Source organism: Globicephala melas, chromosome 16 (genome assembly GCF_963455315.2).
Source record: "Globicephala melas chromosome 16, mGloMel1.2, whole genome shotgun sequence".
In the NCBI taxonomy this organism is placed as follows: Eukaryota; Metazoa; Chordata; class Mammalia; order Artiodactyla; family Delphinidae; genus Globicephala; species Globicephala melas.
Window position 1 is genome coordinate 4,830,560 of NC_083329.1, and position 14,614 is coordinate 4,845,173.

The 14,614-nt window shown below is 47.4% G+C and overlaps 1 protein-coding gene across 3 annotated transcripts in view; it reads right to left on the reverse strand.

Moving 5' to 3' along the window:
• Nucleotides 1–14,614, reverse strand: part of DOCK1 (dedicator of cytokinesis 1) — a 523,633-nt gene that overhangs the window by 48,152 nt on the left and 460,867 nt on the right. For all 3 annotated transcript variants that reach the window (XM_060286253.1, XM_030832075.2, XM_030832074.2), the window contains 2 exons: nucleotides 1,954–2,043; nucleotides 979–1,083 (listed from right to left, as the gene is read on the reverse strand). In XM_060286253.1, coding sequence (XP_060142236.1) covers nucleotides 979–1,083; nucleotides 1,954–2,043 — 195 coding nt within the window. The remainder of the gene's footprint in view (nucleotides 1–978; nucleotides 1,084–1,953; nucleotides 2,044–14,614) is intronic.

A 14,614-nucleotide genomic window follows, 5' to 3' on the forward strand; every position in this document is an offset into this window, starting at 1 on the left:
TGGGTGACTTGGATGGTGATCACAGTATTTCTTCCATCATGTGTCAAAGAGCACATGCCTGTCTCAGAAATGGAGTATGATTCTGAGTTTCCAGCACTGGGAATCCATTTCCAGTTTCTCATATAATTAAAAATACTCATGTTCATCGCAGTGTTATTCATAATAGGAAAAAAGAGCCCAAAGTCTATCAAAGGACGGATGGATAAACAAAATGTGGTACATCAGTACGATGGAATATGACTCTTCCATAAAAAGGAATGAAGTTCTGATACACGCTACCACATGGGTAAGCCTTGCAGACATGACGCTCAGGGAAGTGAGCCAGACACAAGAGGACAAGTTTATATTCTTCCACTTAAATGAGGTCCCTGGAACAGGCAAATTCTGAGGCAGAAAGTAAAAGCGTGTTTGCCAGGGTCTGGGGGGGAGGGGAGAAGGGGGAATTATTGTTTAATGGGATAGAAGTTCTAGTTCGGGAAGATGAAAAAGATCAGGAGATGGATGGTGGGAATAGTTGCACAACGAACTAAATAAACTTAATGCCATTGAACGATACACCGAAAGAGGGTAAATTTTATGTTATGCATATAGATCTTACAGAATTTTTTTTTTTTTTTTGGCCGTGCCACGCGGCGTGTGGGATCCTAGTTCCCTGACTAGGGATTGGACCTGGGCCCCTGGCAGTGAAAGTGCGGAGTCCTCACCACTGGACCACCAGGGAAGTCTCCAACCATAATTTTAAAAATACAGATAAATGTCTGAACAGGAGTTCTATTTGGGAAAAATGAGATGGAAAGTTTATATGCAATCAAAAAATATGATCAGCCCCTCTCTGGCACCCTAAGTCAAGCACAGAGCTGTTAAAATAATACAAAGAGTCGGACTTCGGATGCGAAGTCCAAATTCTTCCTCGGAAAGGGAAGAGGCTCGCTGCCCAGGGAGCAATCCTGACCCAATCAAAACAGAATCCAAAGTTACCCGAAGGAACGTGGGGAATCCTTGTCCGTAGTAACCGACAGCAAAATAGTCAGGCTTGGGTCTTATCACCTTGACGATGTTTTCATAAAATTGAGCCTGTTTTTTCTGAAAGGAAGAAAGGAAATGCATTTCAGGTTTGAATGGAGTAGTTGAACATCCATGCATCTGGATTCTTCCAGCTTTGGCAGTTCTAGTGGGTGAGAGGGGGAGAAGGTGGGGGAGTGGTGCTGACGCAGGCATTGAATTTAATCTCACCACGAAGCTTTGACAGTACTCCTCACTCACCCTCCAACATTCAGCAGGGGAATTTGACCAAAAAGCCAAATTCAGCAACCAGTTGTGATGTATAGGTGTTTTCATAACCAAAGAGGCACCAGAGAGATGGTTTTTCTTCTGATTAAATGTCTGATCTTTAGGATTTTTTTAAAAAAGGTATCAGTCAGATAATAGGATACATTTCAAGAGAATTTAAAAGGGCAGAATTCTGTTCCACATTCATAATACACATCACAACATCGTAAGTCGATCTGCTGAATACAAAAACGATACAGCAGAGAAAGCAGTAGTTAGAAACCGATAGCTTCTGTGGCAGGAGAAAGGTCTGGGCTAGCCTCCATCCGTCCCCCTCTTGTGGACAGGCTCACAGTTTTAAACGAGTGGAGACTCCTGGAGACCTTTGGGCCATCAAGACCAACGTACACCTAGACTCAGCAGTTGTTCACATATAAATCGTTCAGAGGCGTCTTAGAGTTTGGTTACAAAAGCTCACTGGGGAATAAAAAGTGGATACTCGTGGGCCAGAAAAAGCTCACTGGGGAATAAAAAGTGAATACTCGTGGGCCAGAATCAACCAGCAAATAAATCAAGTGTCCTCCTGGACAAAATGAAGGAGAATCCCAACGTTCAAAGGAAAAGAAAAATTCCAGAAGAACAAGCTGAGATTGCCTGTTCATTTAAAGAGAAAGAAAGACCTACCAGCAATTCGCTAAGTTGTTCATAATCGAATATCTCGTTTTCATACTGTTCAGCCAGTTCCTTGCCCAGGGCGATGGCCTCTTCCCACATCTGTGAGGGAAAAGAAAGCAACAAGGGAAAGAGAAACTCAAACCTGAATCCTGTGGTCAAAGAGTAATATGCCGCAACACAACTGTTCATGATGAAACAAGCTGGAAATACACTCGCTTAATCTGAAAGCACTGGAAAAATACAGATATTTTCTAGAGGCTCATGGCCTTTGGCTCGGGCATCAGTTGACCGAACTGGTCAGCTACTGGCTCATCAATCATGCTGGCCACTGCCCCTGGTCGGAGCAGTCAGCCGGCCAGTCCTGCCTCGCCTGCTGCTGGCCGCTGACATCCATCTGTCGGAGCAGCCGTGGAGCTCAGAAAGGAAACCACAGGGCGAGGTTGAGAGGAGCGTTTGCGTAGAAACCACAGGCCTGATTTTGCTACTTTCCCAAATCATCCCATTTAATAAGCTCTATGTGTCAGTGGTCAGAGAGACAAGGATCTATTTCAAATCTAAATGAAGGCTTGCAAGGAGTTCGTGTTATGTTTGCAGATACCGTCAGGATGTAAAATCTGCCATCGTTTCGAAAGGGAGAATTTTTTACGGTAATGGTTTAAAAGTGGGTTTCCCAATCAGGTAACGTTTATTAAAATGCTGATAAACTTTTGACACATGTGGATTAATTTACTGATACATGTGGTAGGCCTGAATTTCCCTTGTTTTCCTTGGGAAAAATAAATTACAGTGGTTTACTTGAAAAGAACATGGAAAATATGGAGGAACTATCTCTTCCAGAAAGCTTTCCTGGGTGCCACCCACCCTCCTCCTCTGTGCTCCTACAAGACCCAGGATTCCCCTACTAAAAAAACTTTGGGTAATGTACTGAAAGTGGAATGCTCCTTTGTCATTCCTCCTCAGGGACTATAAGCCCCTTGAGGGCAGGCCCTGAGCATTAACAAAACCTCTGGACCGTATGGAGCCCAGGACCTGCTCAACAATGTTTCTCAAACAGAAATGAAGGTTATTCACTTAGAATCAGGAAAGTGTCACACCACCCCACATACTGGGTCCCCAGACATGAATCGCTCACTTCTCCACTGGAACCGTCCCCACAAAGTGGTAGCACTGTTAGGGCAGTGACTGCAAGCTTATTCTACCTCCAGCGAGATGCCACCTGCATTGTCTTGTTAAAGTCCTTCGCCTTGTCAGGTGGGTATCTTTATTACACCTGGTTGGCAGATAAGGAAGTTGGGGATCAGACAGGTAAGTTACCTGCCCAAGGGCACACAGTGCGGTGTACTCGCCCCAGCTTGGTCTTTTTCTGGAGTTCTTGCTCTCGATGACTTAGCTGGAGGTGCTATAACAAAATCCCATACAACAGGTATTTCCTTCTCACAGTTCTGGAGGCTGGGAAGTCCAAGATCAAGGTGTAGGCAGATTCAGTTCTTGGTAAGCGTTCACCTCCTGACTCATAGACAGGCACCTTCTTACTGTGTGCTCACATGGCCTTAGGAGAGATCTTTCTCTTCCTCTTCTTATAAGGGCACTAATCCCATCATGGGGGCCCCCCACCCTAATCATGACCCAATATAAACATAATTACCTTCTCAAAACCTCACTTCCAAATATCATCACATGGTGGTTAGGGTTTTAACATATGAATTTTGGAGGGATGCAAACATTGAGCCCATAACAATGACCATGTGCCAGCACTTCCAGCTGCCCCACACCCCCTCCTCCTGGAATGGGTTTTAAAGGATGGTAAGCTAGTCCCTAACTCCAGGCTCTCACTGAGAACACAGGGAGCCGGGTCCCATAACTGGCATACCCTTGGCACTGAACCCTCACCTGCCTGCCAGTCTTTGCCTTTTCTTAGTAGAACCACACTATCAAGGACCTTACTTATTACTGAATCACCCAATAGACTTAAAATGCTCTTTACATAGCTGCTACTTAAATAAACCATCTGCTATTTTTGATGAGAAAAAGCTATTCTGAAATTGCATTTTAATACTTTGAAAGTATTAAAAATAAGCCCAGAGTAGAAAAAGATTTCAGAGTTAGGACCAGCAGCCAGGGAAGAGAGAAAGTGGCTGAGATGCTCTTCCTAGAACCACACACTTCGCTTCCCAAGAAACCCTACCTGTCTCCTTCATCCTGCTGAAGCTTTGCATCCTTTGAATATCTTCATCTGTTGCTCCAGCTAGCGCATGCCCTTTGCCAGAGCCGAAGCTCATATTTCTAGGAAGAGGGAGCTTCTCCACTTGGAATGTTTCTTTTAAGCTCCAGTGACCAATTCCTCCCTTAGTACATTTCCATTTCAAAGAAATCATTACCTTTAGTTGTAGTTCTCATTCACTGGATTGATTTTTCTTTAGTTTTCTGCAAGCTAATACACCACTCTCTTTGCTGCCCAGAATCTTAGGGCTTCTAATTCACTGCTTAATCTATTTTTATCCTAAATGACAGACGAGATGCTTTAAACTATCAAGAGTAATTGTTTTTAAAAGAAATATGTCTTGAATAAATATTTTATCCAACTCACCCAGAGGTTACACAGCTGTGTTCTTAATCAGATTTTCTATAAACATACATTCCCCTCTCCACCCCCCTCACCCCGGAATGTTTTAAAGGATTCTGCATTAAGGAGATTTTCATCTACTTTTAATTGGCTAGGGCTCTACAGAGTGTGGGTTGCTCATATTTCCCGTGTGAATACCTTGGAAAATATTTCCGTGCCAGAGAGAAAACAGATTCAATACGATCGAGATTTAGACGATCTCGGTGGAAGAATCGCTTTAGCCTGTGTGATTGAATGCCCTACCCTGGCTCCATTCTTAGACAAGCAGTAGGCAGCCCCAAATGAAAAAGCACCCTAGCAACGCTCCGCTTTACTTTCTGATTTGAAATCCTTAGTCCATCTTACAGCATCCTTGGCCTTGTTCGTTTACTTCCAACACAGAGCACACTCTTCCCACCTCCTCTTTTTATCAGATGATCTCAGCTACATTCTCTTGAGATGATCACCTTTTCTTTCTGAACCTTTCGCTTCCAGGAAGTCCCATTTCTGCAAGTGTCATGAACAGAAAACTTTTTTTTTCTGATGAAATTCCTTCGTTAGTTCCAACACTGAAGTGGCTGCAGAGCACGTATCAGCGATTGCTTTCCTACGGAGAACTGTGAGGTTGACGAGTGACCAGTTGGGTAGAATGACAACGTTGATCTAACAGGATTAGGGAGGCAGCGGATGAAAACCAAGATGGCAGCCTGGACAAACACCCTTTACAAATAATTCAGGCCAGTGATGACTCACCGGGATGTTGGTGTGCAACCGCGGTTTAACCCGCTAACTAGCTAAGTCCCTCACCAGTGAAGATGTTTTATGGGATGCTCTTATTGCAGTCATTCTAAAATTCATCTGGCTTTCCAGGCAGCTGTTGGGAAAAGAGTCATATTCAATCACCCTCTAAATTTCCAGTGCCCTGCACAGGAAATGGATGAAGAGCCAATGCTGTGGAAGATTCCAGAGCACTGTTTCAGGGCCCTCAGCACTGGAGGGGACCCATGTGGCCCAGAACTAGCCTTATGCCCTGGCCAGTGAGTGCTTCATTGCAGGAATGACGTGAGTGAGAATCGCTTTCCAGTCCCTTGATGATGATGGGCTGGATTCCCCAGGAAAGATGTGTGTCATAAGTCTGGATGGCGACTCCAAGGGGTGTGGTCCAGCCGAGAGGAGACCCAGCCAGTCCCGGCGCTGCTGCAACCTCTTCTTACAGAATGGAGACTCCTTATGGGCACCTCCACTCTCTCTAGGCCTCCCCATCTCTCCCTGAGCCAAGCTGCATCCTGGGTCCTCCTGCAGTTCTCAGCTGATCTCCACTAATCTGAGCAAAGGCTGGACACTTTCTGAAGACATTTCTGAGAGTGAGTCAGGCCCCACTCTTCCAGCCCCTGCAATGGAGCATTTGCTCTGTGCTCTGCATCAAAGCTGCCCAACCGTGTAGTAACGACGCCACCCTCTCTCTGAGCGCACACATGACAGAGCCAGAGCCTGAGAAAGGGGGTCAGATGGGCTGGCTGCCCTCTGGTAGGGCAGGAAACCCAGTGGGATCTGGGACTTGGGCTGGACTTAGGAAGCCTTGCTGGAAAGGTTCTTACACCGACTCGAAGACAAATCCTGCCTTGTGGTGCAGTCAGGTACTCAAGAATTACTGACCATTGAAATCATGTTCCTTTTTTCCCCCATAGCAATTCTTTATTAGTCCAAATGGAAAATGGTTTGCTCAGTTTTAATGCCCCGGGGAAAAATGGAGAAGGCATAACTTTTTTTTTTTCCTCCTAAAAAAAAGGATTTTTTTCCTTTTTCTTTAAGCCAGGACATCTGTAGTTCTGCAAGCCCTTAGAAAGCCTAAACCAGACAGCAAAAGATACCGCTGCCTTTTCCTTGGTGGTTTGATTGGAAGGAGAAGGGACACATCCTGTCACTCATCCCCTCATTCTGTAGATAATTACTGGGCACCTGTGATGGGGGTGGGTTCAGGGAGAACAGAGAAGGAACAGAAGTGTACACATAGCTCTTGAAGGAGGGCTGGAGAAAGAAGAGAAACAGGCAGTAGCTGGCGAGGGGAGTCAGAACGAGAGAGAATTTTTTTAAAGATGGGAGAAATCATGGCATGGTTGTAGGCGAGTGTGTATTAGCCAGTGGAGAGGAAAACAGTGCTGCTGGTCAGGGAGAGGGCGGACGGGCCAGAGTGATGTCCTGGATGGGGTGGGGGATCCCGGGCTGAGTGGGGGAAGAGAGGCCTTGGACATGATCACGGAGGGCTGTCCCCGGGGCAGGAGGGTGTGACGGGGTCAAAGCTGCCCCACACAGCCTGGCTATCACTAGCTGGAAAATCAATTACTTTGAAAAAGAATTCACACGTGAGGGAACGGAGCCTAATCACTCCGGAGCTGCTCGAACTGCCTGGAAGGAAGTAACACCTCCCTGGACGGATCAGAAGTCACTTCCCTGCCAGCTTTGCAGCCACGTGAGGCTTGTTCTGCTCCCGGTGTCTGAGCCAGCCTGGTACCCGGCCCCTCTGGGCGTTCACACATCTGACATTGACCCCATTTGAGAGACACTGTGTGATCAGCTGACTTCAAGTCTCTGGAGCTGTCACCCGCCTCTCCTCATCCCCGCTGCCACCACCTTTCCCTGGGCCACCACAGGTCAGGCCTGGACCACTGCTCCAGCCCCCTCCACCCCCAGGGCTTCTGTCACCTTGGAGCCAAAATCACTCCCTGAAAAGAGGAAAATAAAGGCACCCTTGCCTATGTTCATAGAATCTCACTGGCTCTTGTGCCTCATGGGGTAAGTCAAATCTTCCGGAGACACACAAGGCCATGGACAGACTGGCTCCCAAGTTCTCTGCATCTGTGTCTCCCAGGACCCCTTCCTCACCGCCCCCGCCCCCCCGAGAGACAGGCTTCTCGGCTTCTCCAGAAAAGCGAGATGTCTTCGGGAGCCCTGGTCTTGACCAGTGTGATTCCCAGTCTTTGGAATCCCTGCCCTCCCAGCCATCATCTGGCAAGCTTTGTCTCATTCTTCAAGACCCAGTTTATATGTCACCTTCTCAGGGACAAGGAAGTCTCCCCTTTATCCTCAGAAGAGGGAATCATTCCCATACCTGTTAGGTAGGTTGACTCAGCGCCTACCAGTGCAACAGACCAGAGGAGGGTTTTGGTACTTACCTGCTCACGCCTCGAGGTGGGCCTTTGCCCTCCCGCCCCCCCTGCACCCCGTAATTCATGGATGCAGGTGGCACCTGGCACCCAGGAGGCTGGGTGGTGGAAACACGTGTGAGGGGTCCTGCAGGGCGGGGCGTGGGGCAGCAGGGCTGTTACCGACTCTAAACCTTGATTTTTTCATGCTCTGATCATAAATCGCTCTTTTTCGGGGGCGAATCATAATTAACACACGATCTCTGAGCACTGCAGCCAAATTCTTGCTAATTGAACAGATTCTGGCAAATGTCAGGATTTTTGAAAATTCTGGAAATGCTGAGAACAGACCAAGAAGAGGGTGATATGATGCTCGCACCTGTAATTCCTCTCAATGACAGCTGTGTTTTTAAAAGGAAACTCAGAGGATGAGAAAATGTCACCCCCAATACTTAGAAAAGAAATCCAACCATTTCATCAGAAGTGGAAACCTGCTTCCAAACCCCTATTTTTAGTTCGTGAGATGATGCAAGATGCCTCCTCTTTTGACTTGGGCACAAGGCAAAGTGCAATCTTCGTCAAGGCGAGGTTATTTTAAGGGAAAAGAAGACAGAGCTCCAGCTGAAAAGCATCCCAGAGCTTCATACATCACATGGGCTGTCGGCTACGTGCCCCCTTTGCTGACGCTACCAGGCTGCTTCCTGGCTTTCGAGGAGGTTAATGCTCATTAATACTGGCTCCCTCCCTCTGACAGCATTTTCCTGAGAGCAGGGCTTCCACTTTAGACACACCCTCCATAGGGAAGCCTGGTAACTTTCAGTGCAGGGCTTGAACTAAGGGCTTTACTGAAAATTGCTAGGCCTCAACCAAACACAATAAGACAATTCAGAGCATCTTCAGGACAGAACGCTCGACTGCCACGATAAAACCCGACAGTGGGCTTCCGGAGACGCAAAAACAGGTGGCAAAAAGAGAAAGGAAAAGGAGCAAGGAGTACTTATTAGCCCAGGAAGGGAGAAGCGCAGGAGAATGGAAGGGGGAACAGATGGAAATGATGTTTTTTGGAGAGAAAGAAACAGATGAAAAGACCAAAAGTTGGGCTGAAAGACATTCAGAACCCTTTTAAACGGTGGAAAAGCAAAAGTAAAAGAATGATTTTTGTGAAGAAGCAATACAGAAAGATAACAGAACATAATTCAAAAACTGGAGTGTCCAATATGAAGGAGAAGAAAATCCATTCAGCATTGCTGCTTTCAGAGTACAAAGGCAGACAGACTTTTAATACAGTCTGACCCCAGTTTCTGGCGGGCGCCCTGGGGTGTCCCCGCAGGTGCTGGCGTCCAAGGGATGGGGTGGGAACCCGCTCCTTTAAGGGCCTGCGCTCACGGTTTCCAGGACACAAATCTGCCTTGGGTTCTGTTGGGAGTCCAGGCAGGAAAAGCCGGCCCGGGTCTTGGGAGAATCTGTCTTTGTTCCATCCACAACTTCTATAATGAAGGCAGCACGTAAGCCAAGTCAAGCCTGCGGAAAAGGCACCCAAGAGCGGCACCTCTGGAATGAGGACAGGGGTCTGCCCCTGGGGCTGCCGGGCAGGAGTGGGGGGCAGGGGGATGCCCTTCAGACGCTTCTGGGGCTCAGAGTCTGCGTCAGGAGGCCAGACCACACACGTGAGACAAATAAGCCCCATGTGGGCTTCCCTGGTGGCGCAGTGGTTGAGAGTCCGCCTGCCGATGCAGGGGACACTGGTTTGTGCCCCGGTCCGGGAAGATCCCACATGCCGCGGAGCGGCTGGGCCCGTGAGCCATGGCCGCTGAGCCTGCGCGTCCGGAGCCTGTGCTCCGCAACGGGAGAGACCACAACAGTGAGAGGTCCGCGTACCGCAAAAAAAAAAAAAAAAAAAAAAGCCCCATGTTAGGAACTCTGTGGAATGTCTGAGTGATGGTGGCCTTTTCCAGCGTTTGCTCAAGCATTGGCCAGAATGTGCTTAATTCAATAAAAATGACACTGTTAACAGTGGGGGAGGCTGCACATGTCGGGGATGGGGCAGGGGTACATGGGAACTCTCCATATCTGCTGTTCAATTTTGCTGTGAACCTAAAAACTGCTATTAAAAAACAGTCTACTTAAAAAAAGTGACTGAATACCCAGTCTGGGTGCAGCACAGGGCTCCCGAAGAGAGACAAACAGAAGTGTCAGACACAGCCTGCCCTGTCCCCAAGGAGCTCCAGTCAAAGCAGGACCTGGTGACCCAGGGGTGGACCCTGGCCCAGTTGCACTGCCATTACTGGGAGCTGCTTAGAAATGCAGAGCCTCAGGCCCCTCCCAAGACCTAGTGAATCAGAATCTGCATTTTTTTTTCTTTGGACGAACCATGCAGCGTGTGGGATCTTAGCTCCCCGACCAGGGATCAGACCTGCACCCCTGTAGTGGAAGCGCAGAGTATTAACCACTGGACCGCCAAGGAAGTTCCCAGAATCTGCATTTTAACAAGATCCCCAGGGGACTCAGGGGACCATTAAAGTGTGAGATACTCAAAGGAGGGGATACAGGATACATAGAAATAGCTCCTGGCCAGGAAAGGGAGAGCCCAGAGACAGGACTCTCTCTGCATGGGGGGCAGGAAAGGCTCCAAGGTGGAGACAGCAAGAAAATATGCGTAGGAGGTGGGAAGGAGTCACCACAAGAGACAGCAGGTGAGAAGGGGCCGTTCCCATCCGGGGGAGACCACAGAAGGTCCCGGGGCTGGGAATCAAAAAGCATGTTCAGAAAGAGGCAAGATGCTGTGGGTGACGAGAGGGTAGATACATGGGCAGAGCCCTGCTGTAAGGGGCCTCACCTGCCAGGTAGAAGCCTGGATCTGCCTGTAGAGGAGGTTGGGGGACCTTGAGGTTTGGGCATCCTTGGAGCGATTCAAGCTATGATGTCATGGCCACTTTGTTAGAGCCCAGAATGGTGGCCCGGGGAGCAGAATGGCAGGGGTGGATGTGGGCGATGCATCTTGGACTGGGAGTCCAGGGAGGCTGAGAGCTCATGAGGAAAACACGCCGGATGAGCTGACTTCTGCTCAGAGACCCACATTGTTCAGCAGTGTCCCAGGTAGAACCTGGCCAAGAAGGTGCAGACCTTAGAGCTAGTCGGTCGGTGACACTCATCCCTGAAGGCACTTGGACACACAAATCACAGTGAGAAAACGTGACTCATCCTTAAGAGTTTGGGAAACTAATAATAAGATTATAATAGACTTTGGTCAAAGCACAGAAGAAAACAACTGAGAGGCATAATTCTAAATTTTGAAAATAAAATAAATAAGTACCAGAAAACTCCATCTTGCTCCAACAAAGCTATGTTGCTTCTTCCTGATTTCTTATGGTTTATCTTCATAACTGCCTCTGTTTCTACTCTTTCCTTCCCTGCCTACCATGCCTTGTCTGTATTTCATTCAGAGGACCTTCTGTTCATAAAAGAGCCCCTCACATGCCCATCCCTCCAAATCCCCTAATGCTAAGAACAACCATACGCTGGACACTTATTTCAAATTACAGAAATGACACTGGGTCACAAGAAAAAAAATCCAATTTTGGTGCTTATGATCATGCTTCCCCTTGTCATTCTGACATACATTCTATTATCTCCTGGCTTTGGTTCCCATTTCCTAATTCTCTTAGATTTATTTCAGTTTTTCAAAATATTCATTTAGTGTAAGGAATATATCCCAACGAGCACGTAAGCAATGCCGCTGCCTGTGATGACTCCAAAGGACATGCAGTAAAGCTTCGATCTACCAGCAGCCTGTGGATGGATGTGCTAGCAGACACCGTTCTCAACAAAAGCAAAGTCTTTGGCTCAGAGCAGCAGTGTCCAATGGAACCATCAGCCAAGATACATGTACAATTTTTCTAGTAGCCACATTTTAAAAAGTGGAATTAGGGACCTGGTGGCACGGTGGTTAAGAATCCGCCTGCCAATGCAGGGGACTCGGGTTCGATCCCTGGTCTGGGAGGATCCCACATACCGCGGAGCAACTAATAAGCCCGCGTGCCACAACTACTGAAGCCCACACACCTAGAGCCCGTGCTCCGCAACAAGAGAAGCCACCGCAATGAGAAGCCCGCGCACCGCAATGAAGAGTAGCCCCCGCTCGCAGCAACTAGAGAAAGCCCGCGCACAGCAACGAAGACCCAACGCAGCCAAAAATAAATAAATTTATTAAAAAAAAGGAAAAAGCTTTAAAAATGAGCAAACTCTTAAAAAAATGGAATTAATTTTAGTAATATTTAATATACCTGAAGTATTCTTTCAAATGGAATCAATAACACAAAATTAATGAGATGTTTGACAGGCTGCCATAACAAAGTTCCAAAGATTGGACGTCTTAAACAAATTTATTTCCTTACAGTTCTGGCGGCGAGAAGCCAAGGCCGAGTTGCCAGAAGGATGCTTTCCTCTGAGGCCTCTCTCCTTGGCTTGTGAGACAAATCCCCACCCTGTGTCCTCACCTAGTCCTTGCTCAGTGTGTGTCTTTGTCCTAATCTCCTCTTCTTATATGGAGTTCAGTCATATTGGATCAGGCCCTACCTCCAGATAGTCACCTTCCGAGGTACTCGGATTAGGGCATCAACATGAATTTCTGGTGGACACAGTTCAGCTCATAACAGGTCTCTTGTTCAGGCGGAGCCTTAGAAATCCAGTGCTGCTGTGCACTGACGGTGCGTCTCAGTCTGGACTGGCCGTGTTTCAGGTGCTCACGGCTGCATGGGTCTTGTGACTCTTGTAGCAGACAGCTCAGGTCGGAGCCGCCCATCATAGGAGGGCTGGCTCCCTGGGCACCTCTACCCAGAGGACCCCACAGTGAGCAGCCTTCCTTCAAATTCCCATGGGCTGAATCACTTGCCAACTATCACCCATTTCAAGATATTTTTTCCCCCAAGAATCGACAGATGAGTATGGATAAAGGAGATGTGGTATATAAACAATGCAATAGCACGCAGCCAAAAAAAGAATGAAATAATGCCATTTGCAGCAACATGGATGGACCTAGAGATTATCATACTAAGTAAAGTCAGCCAGACAGGGAAAGACAGATATCATATGATATCACTTGTATGTGGAATCTATGAAAATGATACAAATAAACTTATTGACAAAACAGAAATAGACTCACAGACATAGAAAACAAATTTATGGTTACCAAAGGGGAAGGGGGGGAATAAATTAGGAGTTTGGGATTAACGTGTACACACTACTATATATAAAATAGATAACCAACAAGGACCCACTGTATAGTACAGGGAACTCTACTCAGTATCTTATAATAACCTGTAATGGAAGAGAATCTGAAAAAGAATACACATATGTACATATATACACACACACACACACACACACATATAAAACTGAATCACTTTGCTGTACACCTGTAACTAATACAACACTGTAAATCAACTATATTTCAATTAAAAAAACCCAAAAAACAAAACTTCAGTCTGGGCACAGAGCACAGAAATGTGTGCGTCTAGTCCTTCCCAAGGTCAAGTTCTGAATCTGCAGCAACGACCTCAGCCATTGTCTTATTCCAGAGAAGGCACGAAGGATGCTCTTTCCCAGAACACCGCATATACCCAACACCTGGCAGGTATAATAAGACCAGGTCTCGGTCTTGTTTCCTTAATGAATGTGATTCTAAATCTGGCATGAAGAAGCAAACTTTCCTTCTGCTGTGACCTCCTGCCACCCTGACTCCCCACCTGCTGAGACTTCGGGCGTCCTGGCCACAGGGAGCTGGAACCAGTTCTCAGGTGCAGCTGCCCCTGCACTGCCCAGCCCAGTCACGTCGTTCCCAACCCCTCCCTAACCCGAGGAAGAAATTCAACTACGGAGGAGCTGGCCCGGCACCAGGTTCTAGAGACAGCGCTATTCTCACATGTCCAGCTGTGGGAAGCTGTGTAATTGGGGGGTTAGAGGGAATAGTACCTTTTTAGGACACACATATACTTAGGCAATTTCCACGTGCCTTGAGAGCCCTAGGTTAGAACCCCGCCTCACTTGTCCGATTCAACGTCCTGGTAGTTTACCTGGTTTACCTGGTAGATGCAGGCGCTACGTACATTGCCTTCCCTTCCGGGCACGTCCCCATCCACTGAAGCTCGTTGTGGCCGCGTGATCTGCTTTAGTCAATGACACGAGCACAAACGCATGTGTCACTTCTGGGCCGAGTGTGTAGGGGCCGGGCAGTGACTCGCTGTCCCTCTGAGGCTGCATTCCTTTGTGTTGGGACCTGCGCTCACCTGGGTCCCCAGCAGTGAGGAGGGACCGGCAGCAGGAGTGAGAAATCAACCTGGGTTGCGTAGCACCACTGAGACGGTGAGAGGTTGGAACCCCAGCAGATTCCAGCCCGTCCCAGCTAATACAGAAGATGGATACTTACTTCCTTCTGTTAATTTTTCCCCAGGAAATTTAATGCTCGTTGATGTTAAAACGACTTTTTTTTTTTTTTTTTTTGCTTCGCGGCTCATCATCCAGGTACTTGAAATTTTGTTTGATGAAATTTTCTCCCTCGCCCTCATGTTAGCCTCAGAAAGATGCGTGAACTTCCGTTTCTTTTTAACGTCCTCGTGGAGAAGTTATGGGCCTTCAAAAACGGCTTTTCAGTCTCTTTTGCCAGTACGCCTCTAATGGCTGCTGTGGAGACGATTCTCCTCAGTTTTGATTAACAAGTTCAATCAAGTTGAACATTCCTGACTCCAGGTGAGCTAAGTGCTCACTTTACTAGAGCCATCCTTCTGTCTCCTCCAAAACACAGAAACACGTGAGAACATTCCTTCAGCCCCTTTCTCTTTCTGCCTGTAGTGCTTTATCACTTGAATTAGCTTTTTTTCGAAACCAGGATTTCTCAGCCTGGCCACTACTGACATTCTGGGCTGGATAG